Genomic DNA, 16,090 nt, shown 5'->3' on the forward strand with positions numbered 1-16,090 from the left:
TGTTACCAATCAAGAAATTAAAATTAAATTTTAAGACACAACTATATATACCTTAATAGAAATAGAGATAAAATCCAACCCGAGAAGGAGGGAAATGTAAGACAACCACATATCATCTGAACCTTGACCCGATTTTTAATGTCACTGGCAGGTACCTAGGGGAGCAAACTGGTCATATGTAACACTTTACATAAGCTTTGTCTCCATAGTATTATTATAGGAATGAAAATTTTCCAAACAAAAAAAAATCATTTAAACCCAATGGTTTACTGGGAACTAAATGCCTAATAGAAGATTAATGGCTAAACTACAGTAGAGCAACACTCCAGTGCAGTACTGCTTAACAGAAATAAAATACAAGCCACAAATGTAATTTAATGTTTCTAGTAGCCACATTTAAAAAGTAAAAAGAAACAGGAGAAATTAATTATAATAATATACTTTATTGAACCCAATATATACAAAATATTATCTTTTAAACATATAATCAAAAAAATTATTAATGAGATATTTTATATTCTTTTTTTGGTTCTAAGTCTTTGAAGTCTGGTGTGTGTTTTATATAAGGGTTTTTTTAAATTAATTTATTTTATTTATCTATTTTTGGCTGTGTTGAGTCTTTGTTGCTGTGCACGGGCTTTCTCTAGTTGCGGCGAGAGGGGGCTACGCTTCATTGCGGTGAGCTGGCTTCTCATTGAGGTAGCTTCTCTGGATGCGGAGCGTGGGCTCTAGGTGCCTGGGCTTCAGTAGTTGTCATATGCGGGTTCAGTAGTTGTGGCTTGCCGGCTCTAGAGTGCAGGCTCATTAGTTGTGGTGCACGGGCTTAGGTGCTCCACATGTGGGATCTTTCCAGACCAGGGCTCGAACCCGTGTCCCCTGCATTGGCAGGCAGATTCTTAACCACTGTGCCACGAGGGAAGCCCTGGTGTGTGTTTCATATATACAGAACATCTCAATTCAGACATGCCACGTTTCAAACGTCCAATAGCTACACGTGGCTGGTGGCTACAGTATTGGATACCGTAGTCCAGTAGTTTTCAATTGAGGGTGATTTTGCTTGCCCAGGGGACATTTGGCAATGTCTGTGGACATTTTTGGTTGTCACAACTGTGCATTCAGCGGGTAGAAGCCAGGGATGCTGCTGAACATCCTACCATGCACAGAACAGGGCCCCAAATGTCAGTAGTGCTAAGGTAGCCCTAGATAGCTAAAAAGCTAACACGGCTAGTACTCGATGTATGATGATCTAGGGGAATGTGTTTTATGAGGCCTATTTGTTTTTTTTTGGTTTGTTTGTTTGTTTGGTTGGTTTTTTTTTTTTTTTTGGTGGTACGCGGGCCTCTCACTGCTGTGGCCTCTCCCGTTGCGGAGCACAGGCTCCGGACGCGCAGGCCCAGCGGCCATGGCTCACGGGCCCAGCCGCTCCGCGGCACGTGGGATCTTCCCGGACCAGGGCACGAACCCGTGTCCCCTGCATCCGCAGGCGGATTCTCAACCACTGCGCCACCAGGGAAGCCCGGCCTATTTGTTTTTTATGTTACAATGCTTTAAATCAATTTTAGAAGTAACTTTTTAAGGCTTCTCCTGAGACGGGATGAGGGCACTCATTTCTCTTTACTTCTCTTAAGGGGCACTGCAGACTGAAGGTCTCTCCATGGCCAGATGTTGCAGCCACAGAAGGTGTCCGCAGCAGTTGATTCATTCCAAAGGGAAAAATACTGCTTGATCTGGGAGTTGAGAAAACATTAAACAAGGAAATACTGCTGCCATTTGTATCTAGGAGACATGAGCATTTTTTTTTCCTACCAAGGTGATGGGGACGGAGCAGGGCAGGGACACTGGGGAACTAAAAGGGGACAATGAAATTTAGATTCTGCCATGGTTCAAACAAAGGTCAGGGAAACACAGAGTCATTTACTTGCCCATCCCGTGAGGGAAACAAGGAACTTTCGATCCATAGCAAACAGACAGGTTTGCACAAGAGCCCTCCATCCTCTGTGCACTAAGACCATCCTCAGGGCTGGGATAATTAGCTCTCACTATCACACCGCATGGCTTCCGTTTATCTAGTTTGTCCCATCTCATTTTAACAGGCTGCCAGAGCGGAATGTCTGCTGACAGGGCAACCACGGGCTTCCCCCCGGCATGGAGGCCCCTGGGACAAGATACCAGGGGCCAGCAATCATTCCCCAGGCTGAACAATCCTTTCCCGACAGCAGGACAACAGCAGGGTAGCCTTGCTAAGCCTAGAGGCTGAGGAATCAACCAGAGGCACCTCTTAGCTTCCAAGGGGATTAAAGGCTGCAATATTCCCATCTCGCCCACCCCACAAGGAAAGCCACACTTGGGGCACAATCAGAACGGACAGGCCTCAGACTCTACAGCATATTCTTCCTACCCTCTCCTTAATTCACAAGGTCTTAACACAAATACAGAGTGGGTAGCCTCTTCTCATAAACTCTTCTGGCCCAAGTAAAAGCTTTTCTGCAGGTGTCCCAGCCCCACAGCTGCCTTTACGACAAACATTTAGAAAGACAAACTTTTAAGAGGAACTGTTACACTGTCAGATACAGTTTTCAAGAGACTCAAAATGTTAACAATTAAATTAAAGTTAAATTTTCTTTTAAATTAAAAAAGAAATGAAAAAGCTGATACCCTCCCAGGAACAGCTGACTCCAGGCGTCCCCATCCTCCCTCTCCCCGACAAGTTAGCACTATGAAGGACATTTCCTCTCCCAATTCTCAGCACTTCCTTATTCCAATGGGTTATTAACATGATTCTGACCGTCTCTAGCATTTCCCTTAAGAACTTCCAAAGAGCGGTCACTTCAGTCAAGAGGGACAGCGAAATTCTAGAACGTAATCTTCACAGGAAGGAAGCAGAATATAATAGAAATGGCTCACTATTCAAAGTTAGGGAACCTGCTAACTTCAGCCCTATTGCTCAGCGGCTATGAATTAACTTGTACCCCCCGCTCACCAATCTGTAACTAGGCTGTATTACCCTCATGCTGAGGATAAGCTATTACAATTCACAAGTGTAAATATGTAAAACCAATGGATATAACTTACCACCATCACCGTGAAACAGGTATTTTTCCGCAGCTCATAATCTAGCATTGCCCCAGAATCCAGAGAAATTTGAGGGCTTTCAATTGTTTCATAAGCTAAATTCCAAGGAACTTTTCTAAAGTTTCTATTACACTGGGGTGTGAGATTAACTTTGTTATTATAATGATAAGGTTTCAAAGGACTAAACTGAAAATAAATCACAGAAGGGAAAAAAAGACATGGGAAACACTTGGAGCCCCACTGGTTGAGGGGACAGAAGAGACTTTATTCCATGAGATCTAAGGCAGAGGTTCTCAGTGCTGCTGACACATTAGGATCACCAGGGCAGCTTTTAAACAACATGCATGGATGCCTGAGCCTGACCCCAGAGACTGGTTTAATTGGTCTGGAACATTGGTTTTTTTTTTTTTAACGCTCTTCAAGTGATTTTAATACGCAGCCTGAACTGAGAACCACTGATGTATATACAGTAGGATGCTGGTCGTTTGCACTTGACAAAATCCCTTCAAGATTTTCAGGCTTTAGCTTAAAAAAAAAAAAAAAAAAAGCCAAAATATAATTTGTAAATGAAACTCCCTTCAGTGATCAGTAAGTACCATGTGAGCCCATGTTAAATGCCTAGAATAAGACATTAGTGGGTCCAACATGTGACTCCTGTACTGCAGAGCAGGCTGGAACCGCTGACAATGGTGGGAAGCAAAGGCAAAGGTGAAGATTTGGGCAGTCTGGCTATTTTTCCACTGTGAGAATACAACATTTAAGGAAACTAAGTGACTGCTCAACACCATATCTGCTTTAGTAAACAGAAGTTTTCATCTGATATCTAATAACAGTTAAGTTGATTCTTTGAACAGCTAATTCAGAAAATAATCTTAAATAATTAAAACATATGTAACATCTAGTTAATTACCTAAATAGGTTAACTCCCTAAAAAGGGGGTAAGGAGGCAAGGAAGAGACTTAATAAGCTTAATTCTACTGACAGGTTCAACCATTGCAAAGACCTCCGGAAGCTTTGTTTCCTGTTTCCGGCATTGACCTTTTTATTTTTGATTAAGAGAGAGGGAGGGACAGAATGGTGAGACATTCAAAAAAGCATTAGCAAAAGGCTACCTCAAAGCAAAACCAAAGTTTCACGAGAAAGTTTTCATTAACCATTTGTAACTTCCAAGTTATACATCTTAACAAAATAAAGGTTTGGGTATTTAAAACTGCCTAAAAAACAAAAAGCTAGTTCCAATACTTTTCTTCCCTTTTGACAGAAAGCTCCTTTAACTCATGCCAACAAGCTATATTTATTTCCCTTAAGCAGCATTTCCTAGGAAAGAAGCAGCAGTCCTGCTGCAGATGGCATAAAAGAGCTCATGATCAAGGCAGCAGGCCAATCTTAGGAGACCCATGGCACTGTAGACTCAGTCCCACGCAGGAAAGCCACCTGGGCTCTGCACCAATGGCAGCACTGCTGTCATCTCTACAAGGGAGCTCTGGGCTGCTACTGGAGACCAACATCTGGCACCAGGCCAGACACCGTATCATACCGTACTAAGATTTATAAAGCTTTATAGATGCCTTCAGGGAAAAGAAAAAAAAAAAAAGGCAGGTGTTCTTACGCATCCTATTACTAACTGTCCAGAAAATGTGCTGAGTCACTGAGTAGCATTCAAGAGAAAAATAATGCAGAGACTGCAAATACTAATCTCCTTCACCCTGCTCTCCTTCTGCAAGGAGACTCACACATAATACTTTTGACACTGAAAACACAAGAGCACGGAAAAATTCACATACCCTTAGTCCATAAAGAAAAACTTTCAGAGTTACATTCTCTAAAAGTGTAATATACTAGACAAAAACTACTTTATGGTAACAATAGTTGTCTCTAGGTAAAGGGGTTAAGGGTGATTTATTTTTTCTATAATCTTCTACAATTTGCACATTTTCTATAATGAGACCATAATTCTTTCATAGTAATATATCTTAGAATCATATTTCTTGGTAAGAGATTACACCACATCTTTGTCTCTAGCATGTAACTTCAATTCACCCAAATATTTCCACTCACTAATTATGAACACTCCAACCAGGGCTACAGTGTCAGCCGAACAAGGAACTAAAGGAGACACTAAGTGAAGGTCACTGGACTTTGAGAATACTTGTTTTGTTACTTTGCCTAGAAGCAGAATATTCTAACTTGGTAGAAAGCAAATTCCACCAGTGGTACACTTCTTTTTTTTTTTTTTTTAATTTACTTATTTTTAATATTTATTTTTGGCTGCATTGGTTCTTTGTTGCTGCACGCAGGCTTTCTCTAGTTGCGGCGAGCAGGGGCTACTCCTTGTTGTGGTGCGCGGGCTTCTCATTGCAGTGGCTTCTGTTGTGCGGCACATGGGCTCTAGGCACACGGGCTTCAGTAGTTGTGGCATGTGGGCTCAGTAGCTGTGGCGCACAGGCTCAACAGTTGTGGTGCATGGGCTTAGTTGCTCCGTGGCATGTGGGATGTTCCCTGACCAGGGCTCAAACCCATGTCCCCTGCATTGGCAGATGGATTCTTAACCACTGTGCCACCAGGGAAGTCTTGCTTATTTTCCATGTTTCCTCCTTTCCTAGATTATACATGCTAGGGAAAAACAAGTCACCTTTGGCTTTGGCCTGAGCACAGTAAGAAAACAAACAACCACCACAATAAAAAAGCTTATAAAAGCGTCAAATTGCTTTGTCTTGCTTTTGCTTAAGTTTTAATTTAAAGCAACTAAAATCCAAACTCCTTGGCCTATTATTCAAGAACACATCATCTGAAACTCACTGATCTATCCTTCTACATATATGACTTCACACTTCGTGCTCAAAGCCAACAGCACCTAGTTGGTCCTACCCACAGCTCTTTCTTCTACCAGGCATGTTCTTCATTTCTCTGAATTCTACCTATTCCTCTAAGTCTCCAACCAAATGCTACCTCCTGCTGAAGTCTTCCCTGACCTCAAAGACTGAAGCATCCTCTCCTTCTTGTTAATCTCCATAGCATCTAAATTACAGTTATCTATGTACATGCCTATGAGTTTAAGCTACGGAGGGCAGGCAGGCCCAGCATTAATTTATCTTCATGTGCACCAGAACACTTCATTCAGGGCTGTGCGTGCATCTTGGAGAGTGCTCAAATGTTTGCTAAATTTAAAAAGTGAATAAACATCACATCTTAAAACAAACCAAGCCAGGGGTGGGGGGATGAATTGGGAGATTGGGATTGACATATATACACTAATATGTATAAAATAGGTAACTAATAAGAACCTGCTGTATAGCAAATGGAACTCCACTTCACTGTACAGTAGAAACTAATACAACATTGTAAAACAGCTATACCTCAATTAAAAAAAAAACACACACAAACCAACCAGACTTGGTGGAGTTATGTGATCGACATGTGCATATCTGAATGCAGTTATAAGAAAAGGAGCTATGCTTGGAGAGTCATGCCTCAGACACAGGAACAGTGTTAAGGAGCGGTCTGGACATAAATCTTTGTCAGTTGAAATAATGCCAGCCTAATGCTAGCCAAGATTAATACTTAGGCTCAAAGAACTAACAACAACAGAAGGCACCCCTATTAGCACTTCAGGATTAAAGGATGTCTGCAAATCCTCAAGTTGTGTGTGGCCACAAGCTTTAACTCAATAGTCCTAAACAAAGGGGAGGTGTGAAAATGCATTATTTTTAATTTAATTAGCTCTAAGCAAATGTGATACAAATATCTGAAACGTGAATGATTAGAGCAATTTTCCCAAAGAGTATTCCAAAAGATTTGGTCACAATATTAAGAAACAGGCAAACTGTGTACTCTGAAACTTTGCTTACAGCTTGAGAGAAAAAAAAAAAATCACCCGCCTGTTTAAAATGAGAATTTACTCCCTAATGCTTTGCTTCTGACTTCTGTTTGACAGTTTCATGTGTCCATGTTAACTGGACCTATTGAAGGCTAATGGTGGTGAATAAAACCTTGTTTTCCAATTAAGAGCCACAGATGATGTATCCTTATCTTTTGTTACTTTGGGATGTACTGTTTTTTTATTTCTGATGGCTAATAGACACGCCTGGCATCTGGGAAGTCCCATCCCAGATTTCATCTCTAACAACTAATATAGAAACAATGGTTATGATCAAGAGACACGAAACTGTAATCTCTACCCAATTATCTACTTACATTCCTTTTTAAAAAAATTAATTAATTAATTTTTATTTATTTTATTTTTGGCTGCGTTGGGTCTTCATTGCTGTGTGCAGGCTTTCTCTAGTTGCGGTGAGTGGGGGCTACTTTTCATTGTGGTGTGCAGGCTTCTCATTGCCGTGGCTTCTCTTGTGGAGCATGGGCTCTAGGCGCCCAGGCTTCAGTAGTTGTGGCTCACAGGCTCTAGAGCACAGGCTCAGTAGTTGTGGCGCACGGGCTTAGCTGCTCCACGGCATGTAGGATCTTCCTGGACCAGGGCTTGAACCCGTGTCCCCTGCATTGGCAGGTAGATTCTTAACCACTGCGCCACCAGGGAAGTCCCTCTACTTACATTCTTAAAATTGGTAGGCTTATACAGCCATTCTACTTCCCAAATACTTAAATTACCTATTTGTAAACTATCACTGAACCAGAAATTTATCATCTTGCTGATTTCCTCTATTAGCAAACTGTTAACATATGAGACAAGTTCAAGATATATTTATATCTAAGATTTTGGATTTTGACAGGTAATATGCAAGAAGATTCTAGGTGGTATGTGAACTTTTAAAAACACTTGATATTTACACATTCCTTTTAACGTGTGTAAAAAATAGGTTGCATAGGGCTTCCCTGGTGGCGCAGTGGTTGAGAGTCCGCCTGCCGATGCAGGGGTCACGGGTTCGTGCCCTGGTCCGGGAGGATCCCGCATGCCGCGGAGCGACTAGGCCCGTGAGCCATGGCCGCTGGGCCTGCGCGTCCGGAGCCTGTGCTCCGCAGCGGGAGAGGCCGCAGCGGTGAGAGGCCCGCATACCGCAAAAAAAAAAAAATAAAATTAAAAAAAAAAAATAGGTTGCATAAACCTATGATTCTATTGCTTAGGTCAAAGCTGAGAAAAAAAAAAATAAGCCAGTATATTAAAAGAATTAAGGACTTTCCTGGCGGTCCAATGGTTAGGACTTCGCCTTCCAATGCAGGGCGTGCAGATTCGATCCCTGGTTGGGGAGCTAAGATCCCACATGCCTCGCAGCCAAAAAACCGAAACAGAACAGAAGCAATATTGTAACAAATTCATAAAGACTTTTAAATGGCCCACATCAAAAAAAAAAAAAATCTAAAAGAAATAATTTAAGTAAAAAAAAAAAAAAAAAGTTCGGAGGGTACAGGATATGGTAAAAAACAGGAAAACAGTACAAAAATGTAAAAGTTTAGGAAACATCAAAGGATAATGAAAATGAAATTCATGTGGACTGCTCAGATTTTATAAAAGTGGTTGGTATCAGCCTCCTGTTTCTTCAAGATGAGGCTCAGCCACACAAAGGAAACTCGCTGTCTGGTGCCTGACTTAATAATTTAGGGGACAAAAGGCACAACAGTGACTCCATTTCCAGTTCTTCTTCACCCACAGAGGAAAAGTTTGCTGCTCCCACTGTGCACACCCTAAAGTCAGTTCTGCTCTAACCAACTGGACAGGGCCACACACTACCTTCCCAGGTTCCATCTCTTCCTGCTCTACAAGCTACCCATGGGCAAGCTTGTTCACTCCTAAGGCTTCATCTACATGGATGCACTAATGACTCCAAAACTTGTCCCTGCTCTACTCCTTGCCTATGCTCTAATTATCTGCTAATCATCTCATGTGGGTGCACTTCAAATTCCACATGTTCAAAAGCAAACTCATTCTTACCTCCTCTCCTTCCTTCTCTTCCCATGTGTCCATCAATAGTTTTAAATCCTTACCATGAATCCCGGGCACCCCAATGTTTCCCTCCCCTTCCAAAGATGCCCCCAAATCTCTCCCCTCTCCTCCATCCTCACTATTATTCTTGGACACAGACCCCTGGCCTCTTTCACATGGGCTGGCACAGGAGCCTCCAGATGGCTCCCTGCATTTTGTCTCTCTCTTTCTCTCATACAGGTTTTTCCTACACTGCCTCAAAACTAATCTTCCTAAGATAAAAATCAAGTCTTAAAAATCTCAGCTCAACTGCATTAGCCATTAGGTAATGCAAATTAAAACTACAATGATATATCAGACATACCTATCATAATGCTAAAATAAAATTAATAACACCAAATATTGGCAAGAATGCAGAGAAACTGGATCACTCATACATTGCTAGTGGGAATGTAAAATTATACAGCCACTCTGGAAAAGAGTATTGAAGTTTCTGATAAAACTAAACATGCACTTACCACATGACCCAGCAATTACATTCCTGGGAATTTACCCAGAGAAATGGAAATTTTATTCACACAAAATCCTATACACAAATGGTTCAGACCAGCTTTTTTTGTAATAGCTACAAACTAGAAATAACCCAAACGTCCTTCAACAGATGAATGGTTAAACAAACTGTGGTCTATCTATAGCATGGAAAATTACAATTAAAAGGAAAGAACTATTGATACACACAACAAATCAGATGGATCTCAAGGGAATTAGGCTGAGTGAAAAACTCCAATGTCAAAAGGTTACATACTATATGATTCCATTTGTACAGCATTCTTAAAATGGCAAAATTACAGAGATGGAGAACAGATAAGTGGTTGCCAAAGATTGGGGGAGAGACCGGGACTTCCCTGGTGGCACAGTGGTTAAGAATCCACCTGCAGGGAATATGGGTTCGAGCCCTCGTCTGGGAAGATCCCACATGCCGTGGAGCAACTAAGCCTGTGCACCATAACTACTGAGCCTGCGCTCTAGAGCCTGTGAGCCACAACTGCTGAGCCCACGTGCCACAACTACTGAAGCCCGTGTGCCTAGAGCCTGTGCTCTGCAACAAGAGAAGCCATCGCAATGAGAAGCCTGCACACTGCAACAAAGAGTGGCCCCCGCTCGCTGCAACTGGAGAAAGCCCGCGCGCAGCAACAAAGGCCCAATGCAGCCAAAAATAAATAAATATATAAATTTATTAAAAAAAAAAAAAAGATTGGGGGAGAGGGCAAGGGAGGTAGCTGTGGCCCTAAAAAGGGAGCATGAGAGATTCTTTTGGTGGAGCTGATTTGTATCTCTACTGGGGTGCTGGTCATACAGATTTACACATGTGGAAAAATTGCATAGACTACACACACAAAAATGAGTGCATGTGTAACTGGTGAAGTGTTAATAAGGTGGATGGATGGTATCCATGTCAATCAATATCCTGTTGTGATATTATACTATAGTATGCAAGAAGTTACCACTGGGGGAAGCTAGATAAAGTATGTATGGGATCTCTCTGTATTATTTTTTACAACTGCATGTGGATCTACAATTATCTCAAAATAAAAAAGTTAAAAGAAAAAAATCCTCTCAATAGCTTCCAATAGTTCCCCAACACCCATAGTAAATGATTCCTTAGCATGGCGTGCAGAGCATTCTCACATATATCCTATGCTCTAGACAACTAGCTCTAAGACCTAACACTTTTTGAGCACAGGCTATGTGGCAGGCACCATTCTAAGCATTTTACATGTATTAGCTCATTTAATCCTCAAGGGAACTCATGAGTTAGGTTCTACCATTGATACCATTTTATTCATAAACCACTAAGGCACAGATGACTTAAGCAGCTTGAAAGCATCCCCATGTCATCAGTCTTCAAAGCCCTGCTCCAGTGTTACCTTTGTGACTTTTTCCAGTTTAAGTCCTATACTAACAGTGTCTAGCATTCAAAAGGTACCTGATACGTGTTTAATTAACATAAGGTTTGGACAAAGGGACAAAGAAAATGTAAAAAACTGGCACCTTAAGGATTTGATACTGATTACATTGAATCTATGTTTCCCCAAAGTTAAGCTTGAATGGGAAAGCACTGTATAATATACAGTAGAAACAGAAAACACCCATTAGTTAGAAAATGTTGATTAATAAGGCAACAGCTTTCAGGTAGCAAAGAGGGACAGGTAATGTCAGGCTAATGAAACTCCAGTGTCAGCTTCAGAGCCATATCTTTCTCCAATTTTCACAGAACAAACAGCTGAACACAAACCTCAACTTCCTACCCAGCAACCCCCGTTCTTCCTTATTAGTTACTCTGCAATTCAAGAAAAGGTATAATTTTTTCCCCAGAATAAAGATATTTCTTCCAGTTTAAAATGTATATTCATTATTTCCCTTGGAGGAAATTAGGTTATTAACTAAAGGCTCCTTTACACTCATGGGTTTACTTGAAACTTTTACTGATTATCCTCCAACGATCTGGAATTGTTTCAAGTACACATTGAGGTCTGAATGAAAATCTCCAAAGGAGTCACCTTTTAAAGGCAGACAACCGAGGCAGAGGGAGAAAACAATTTTAAGTACATGAATGAAGTTTAATGGTTCATATGCCCCCTGCTCCCTGCCCAGGCCTTCCCCTATCCCACCTGGCATAAATTGTCTTCTCGCAAGCAAAGCCTTTTTAGAGGAGAACCCAAGGGGGAAAATAGGTGAGAAGCTGGGAGCCAACCTCTCCTCTTTCATAAATAACCATAAATTCTTAACAGTGACCTAAAGCCAATAAAGAAAAAGAAATTTATTTTAAATTAGGCATCTTGTGAAGAGAGAAGGTGTGGTCTAGCACAGCAAGCAGGTAAGAAGAGGGACTCAAGCAAGGCAGTACTGACCGGTTGAGTTCTCTTGTACTTGGAGTCCTCGCGGTCTCGCTGCTGCCCTGAATTGCTGGTTCTCTCCCGCACATTTCTATAACCAGGGCTGGGGATGATATACTCCTTTCTTATGTCAATGTCCTTCATCTTCTCTGAGTGGAGGTGCCAGGGCTCACAGACTCTTGGTTCCACTTGAGAATTTCTGAAATTAAAAATTCATCAAGGACAGAGATTTCCTAAATTGTGCTTCATCATAAGTGAAAGTGCTCCAGAATAGGGGAAAAAAGGACAAAAGCCTTAAAGTTTTCTGTCATATCTATAAAAATAAATTTTCAAAAATCTTTCAATTACCCTTTTATTTTTTCAAGAAAAAAATTCAGTGTGATAGAATCAAGAAGAATTCTCTCCTCCAACCTCAAAGGGGAAAAAAAAAAAAGATTAAAAAAAATAAACACAGTGATAGAGACACCCGCCTTCTTCACCTTCAACTATGTTCAATCACAATGTATAGACAGCATTTAGATAGGCCTTAAAAAGAAAAAAAAAAGGCTTTCTGGAAACAATTTAAGTTTGTTCCAAGCATTACAAATTCCACAATTTTAAAACGGATAAATTTTACTAAATGAAAACTTATAAAATACTTATTCTACCAATAATATATCCCATCTCTGTATTTTTATGATTAGGTAATGGTTAACTGATGCTTTTAAAGCTCTGTGAAGTTACATAGCTAAAACACAAAATAATACTACACCTTACCTTTAAAAACAAATTCCCCTTGGGTTACTGAAAGTGTTCTAAAATTAGATAGTAGTGATGATTGCACAATTCTGTTAATATACTAAGCAAACACCAAGTTATATACTTTAAGGGGTGAATTTCATGATACAAAAATATCTCAACAAAGCTCTTATTAAAAAACAATAACAAAAACAAATTCCCTACCCTGTCCTACTAAGTCTTACTTGCTATCTACCTGAAACTCTGTTCTAAAACCCTGCTAGCCTGGTTATCTCTAATCAATATCTGGTATCAACTCTGGTTACTTCTGAAAAAACAAAACACATGCATACGTCTCTAAAACATTTCCCCCTGTCTAAGATGGTTCAAAGCTTCCCAGGTACAAGTTGGGAAAACAATTTTCATACCAGCCTCACTAGAAATTAAAGAAGTGTAGCTGTGTTGCCTTTTGAATTCCATAAATTCCTAGCTATCATTGATACTTAAAAGTACAACAGTACGGACATAATTCTGATAGCTACAATTCATTTTTTAAGGTGTCAGAAAAAAAGGAGAACACTTACAAATCCTCTAAATAAAAAGGACTAAATCTCCTCCACAGAGACGTGTTTTCAGCACAAAGAAAGCCTTTACTTCTTGCCTTTCAGGGGTCTGGCTCAAGTACCCTGAGTTGATACTGCTAAGTTACTTATCTTCAAAGAAAAAAGTCACCTTGTCCAATGACAAACTGCACCATGAAGAGCACCGGCTTACAACCAAGAACACAGCAATCACGTCACTGAGACCTCAGCAAGCCTAAACTATAAACAGACCTGGCATCTGCCAGTGTCCCCAATGTTGGGATGCAGCTGCAGATCAGAATAATCCTTCTTACAGGGATCACTGAAGTCCAACCTTCCCCTCCAAAGGTTCCCCAGCCTAGCTGATTATCTGGAAAGCAGAAGATTAGTCCAACTTTGAAAAAAGGCAAGTGGAGAGGAGGCAGTTTGAAAGGGAAGAGGCCAAAGTATTGTAACTCACTCACAATACCAAATGCCATGTCAGGAAGAACACAAAGATCATCTCAATTGTCTAAGAATTCATGTAACCTCAGTTTCTTTCAATCACTTTATTCCAAGTTATTCTATGTTGGAAGGGTGTGGGGAGCAATTTCCCATTCCCTCTAACACTCCTGCTTCTTTAATTTCCTGGGGAGAGAGGCACAGCTAGGAAAGTAGGCAAGCCTTGTGCAGGGACAAAGCGAGTATCTCCTAGCCTTGAACAGAAGGAGGATTCCAGCTTCTGTGGATCAGGGATATAAGAGAGGGCAGCCCACATGGAGGCCAGCCAAGAGCTAGGAAGTCCAATGGGTCTGGGAAACAAGGACCAAATCTGAAGAAAACAGTTAAGATCACTAGCTAGACTTTTTAGGGATACCTTTTGTATTTCTCTCTTTTCTTCTTTCTGTTCTCCCTTAAAGTTGTTTAAAAGTCTTTTTTAAAATGCTAACTTGCTCCAATTATAAAGAGAGGGAAAAGGGAAGGTATTTTTATTTATTTTTGAGTCAGAGCTGAACGACGGCACTAGCAGCATATTCAAAGTGGGAGAACCCAAAGAGGTGCTCAGCGCAGAGGCCACTTGGTCAGCTGCCTTTTTTTTTTTTTTTTTTTAACCAAAACTCTCTTTCCAGTGATAAAAGTGTAGACGTTCTCCTGCACGATGATGCAGTCGAAACTGCATGGGGGGAGGGGGCTGCACAGGATTATAAGGACTGTAAATAGCCAGACTGGTGTTTCCAAATTGCCTTCATTACAACATTCCTTAGGTTTCCAACACCTCAGGAATCTGGTTCCAAGCCCTGCAGCTACACAAAAAGACCTGAAGCTACAAGGATAATGTATTTACCACCCCCTTCATATCCACTTGCTGTGCCCCAGCCTTCTGCACCTTTCACTTACGCTGGAGACCCCAGAATGACCTATTCATCTTCTCCTTCAAAACCCTCTGAAACTTTGCCAGTCTTTCCCGTGCCCATCTGCCTCCTGCCTCCCCACGTCCGTGCAGAAACCAAACGACCCCTATGTGATAAATACAAAGCACCATGCAGCTGTGTGTGGTGGAAGGGGAAAGGGCACTAATAAGAGTCCAGAGATCTAGATTCCATTCCGGACTCTGCAAAGTGTTTGCTGTGCGTGCTTCTGTCACGAACCTCCATCTACCCATTCGCCAAAACGAGAGGTTGGCTTCTGAGGTCGCTGGCAGCTCAGTCTCCTCTGTGGGGATTGAGCGGGGGTGCCCCAAGCCGTCTCCCTACAACCTTGAGGATGGGGGCTTCCTAGGCCAGCTTAGCCTGGGATGCCGGGGCCCTAGGGCGTTCCCGCGGCCAGTTCGGGCCCGCAGAGGCGAGAGCTACCCACACCCACGGGCCGCGGGCGCAGCACCCCCTGGTGGCGTTAGCCGGGAATGTGGCCGGCAACCCCGACCACTCATCCCACCCTACCTGCCTTCCGACGCCAGGACCTCACCACCTCACCACCAGCCCTCAGGGGTCAAGTCCCGAGGAGCAGGCGGTGGCGGGAGACTAGAGGGAAGCCTGGCCCCGTTTCTCAAGTCTTCGGCTTCCCCCGACCTGCTCGCATCCTCGATCGCAGCCCCCCACCTCCGGACGAAACACACAGGAGATAGTACCCGCGACAACCCGAAGGAGAAGAAAGGGGTACGGCGATCGCCGCTACCTACCAGTGCCCCAGCTCCAAAACGACTGCGTCGGCCACTCGACCACGCTCCCGAGCATCAGCCCCGGAGCAAAACAAGCTTTTATAGCGGCATTGGCCGCCAGACTGCGCAGGCGTGCTGCACAAAGACTTCCCAAGACTGAAGGGAATTGTAGTCCCCCTTCCAGGAGCCCGAGACTCGATTCGAGGCAAAGAACTATATTTCCCAGAAGCACCGTAGAAGCCCTGGAGGAGGTGCAAGTCGCTCCTCCCTTCCACCGCGCTCCAGGCTCTGCACCGTCCTTCCCAGAGTTTCTGCGATCCTGTCTGGAATCTTCTCTGAGGCCCTGTGTTCCAGTGGGTGGCCGGGAGGGTTGACAGTAGCCCTCTGTGGGCGGGCAGCGCAGTCAGTGTTTGTAGGCAGGGCGGTCGCGGCGGTGCTTGGCCGTTTATGCACCGAAAAGCACTGTGAAGGTCATTGTAGCCTCTATGTCCTCGCAACCAGCCAGCCCCAGATCTTCTGTGTGGCCCTTCACGTTTTACTATTGCTTGCTCACGACTCTGCGCTATCACCTTTCTCCTTTTAATTCCACTGCCCATCACCAAATGTTATGCTGCCTGGTTTCTAGCAAATAAAGGCCAGGATCACAGGGGGTTTTTTGTTTTGTTTTTGTTATAGGTATAATTACCTCCTTAAAAAAAAAAAAAACACCACATTTGTTTATTTATTTATTTTTGGCTGTGTTGGGTCTTCGTTTCTGTGCGAGGGCTTTCTCTAGTTGTGGCGAGTGGGGGCCACTCTTAATCGTGGTGCG

At 42.5% G+C, this 16,090-nt stretch overlaps 1 protein-coding gene across 3 annotated transcripts in view; it reads right to left on the reverse strand.

Moving 5' to 3' along the window:
• The window catches only part of ABCC5 (ATP binding cassette subfamily C member 5), a 91,773-nt gene extending 76,336 nt beyond the window's left edge, over positions 1 to 15,437 (reverse strand). For 2 of the 3 annotated variants that reach the window (XM_067034119.1, XM_059064515.2), the window contains exons 1-2: positions 15,301 to 15,384; positions 11,860 to 12,043 (exon numbers count right to left, since the gene is read on the reverse strand). In XM_067034119.1, coding sequence (XP_066890220.1) covers positions 11,860 to 11,988 — 129 coding nt within the window. In that variant the 5' untranslated portion in view covers positions 11,989 to 12,043; positions 15,301 to 15,384. Of the gene's footprint in view, positions 1 to 11,859; positions 12,044 to 15,300 lie in introns of all 3 variants that reach the window. The other variant, XM_059064511.2, reaches the window with a different exon arrangement.
• Positions 15,438 to 16,090: the final 653 nt, after the last annotated feature.

This window comes from Kogia breviceps, chromosome 5, assembly GCF_026419965.1.
Source record: "Kogia breviceps isolate mKogBre1 chromosome 5, mKogBre1 haplotype 1, whole genome shotgun sequence".
NCBI classification, from domain to species: Eukaryota; Metazoa; Chordata; class Mammalia; order Artiodactyla; family Physeteridae; genus Kogia; species Kogia breviceps.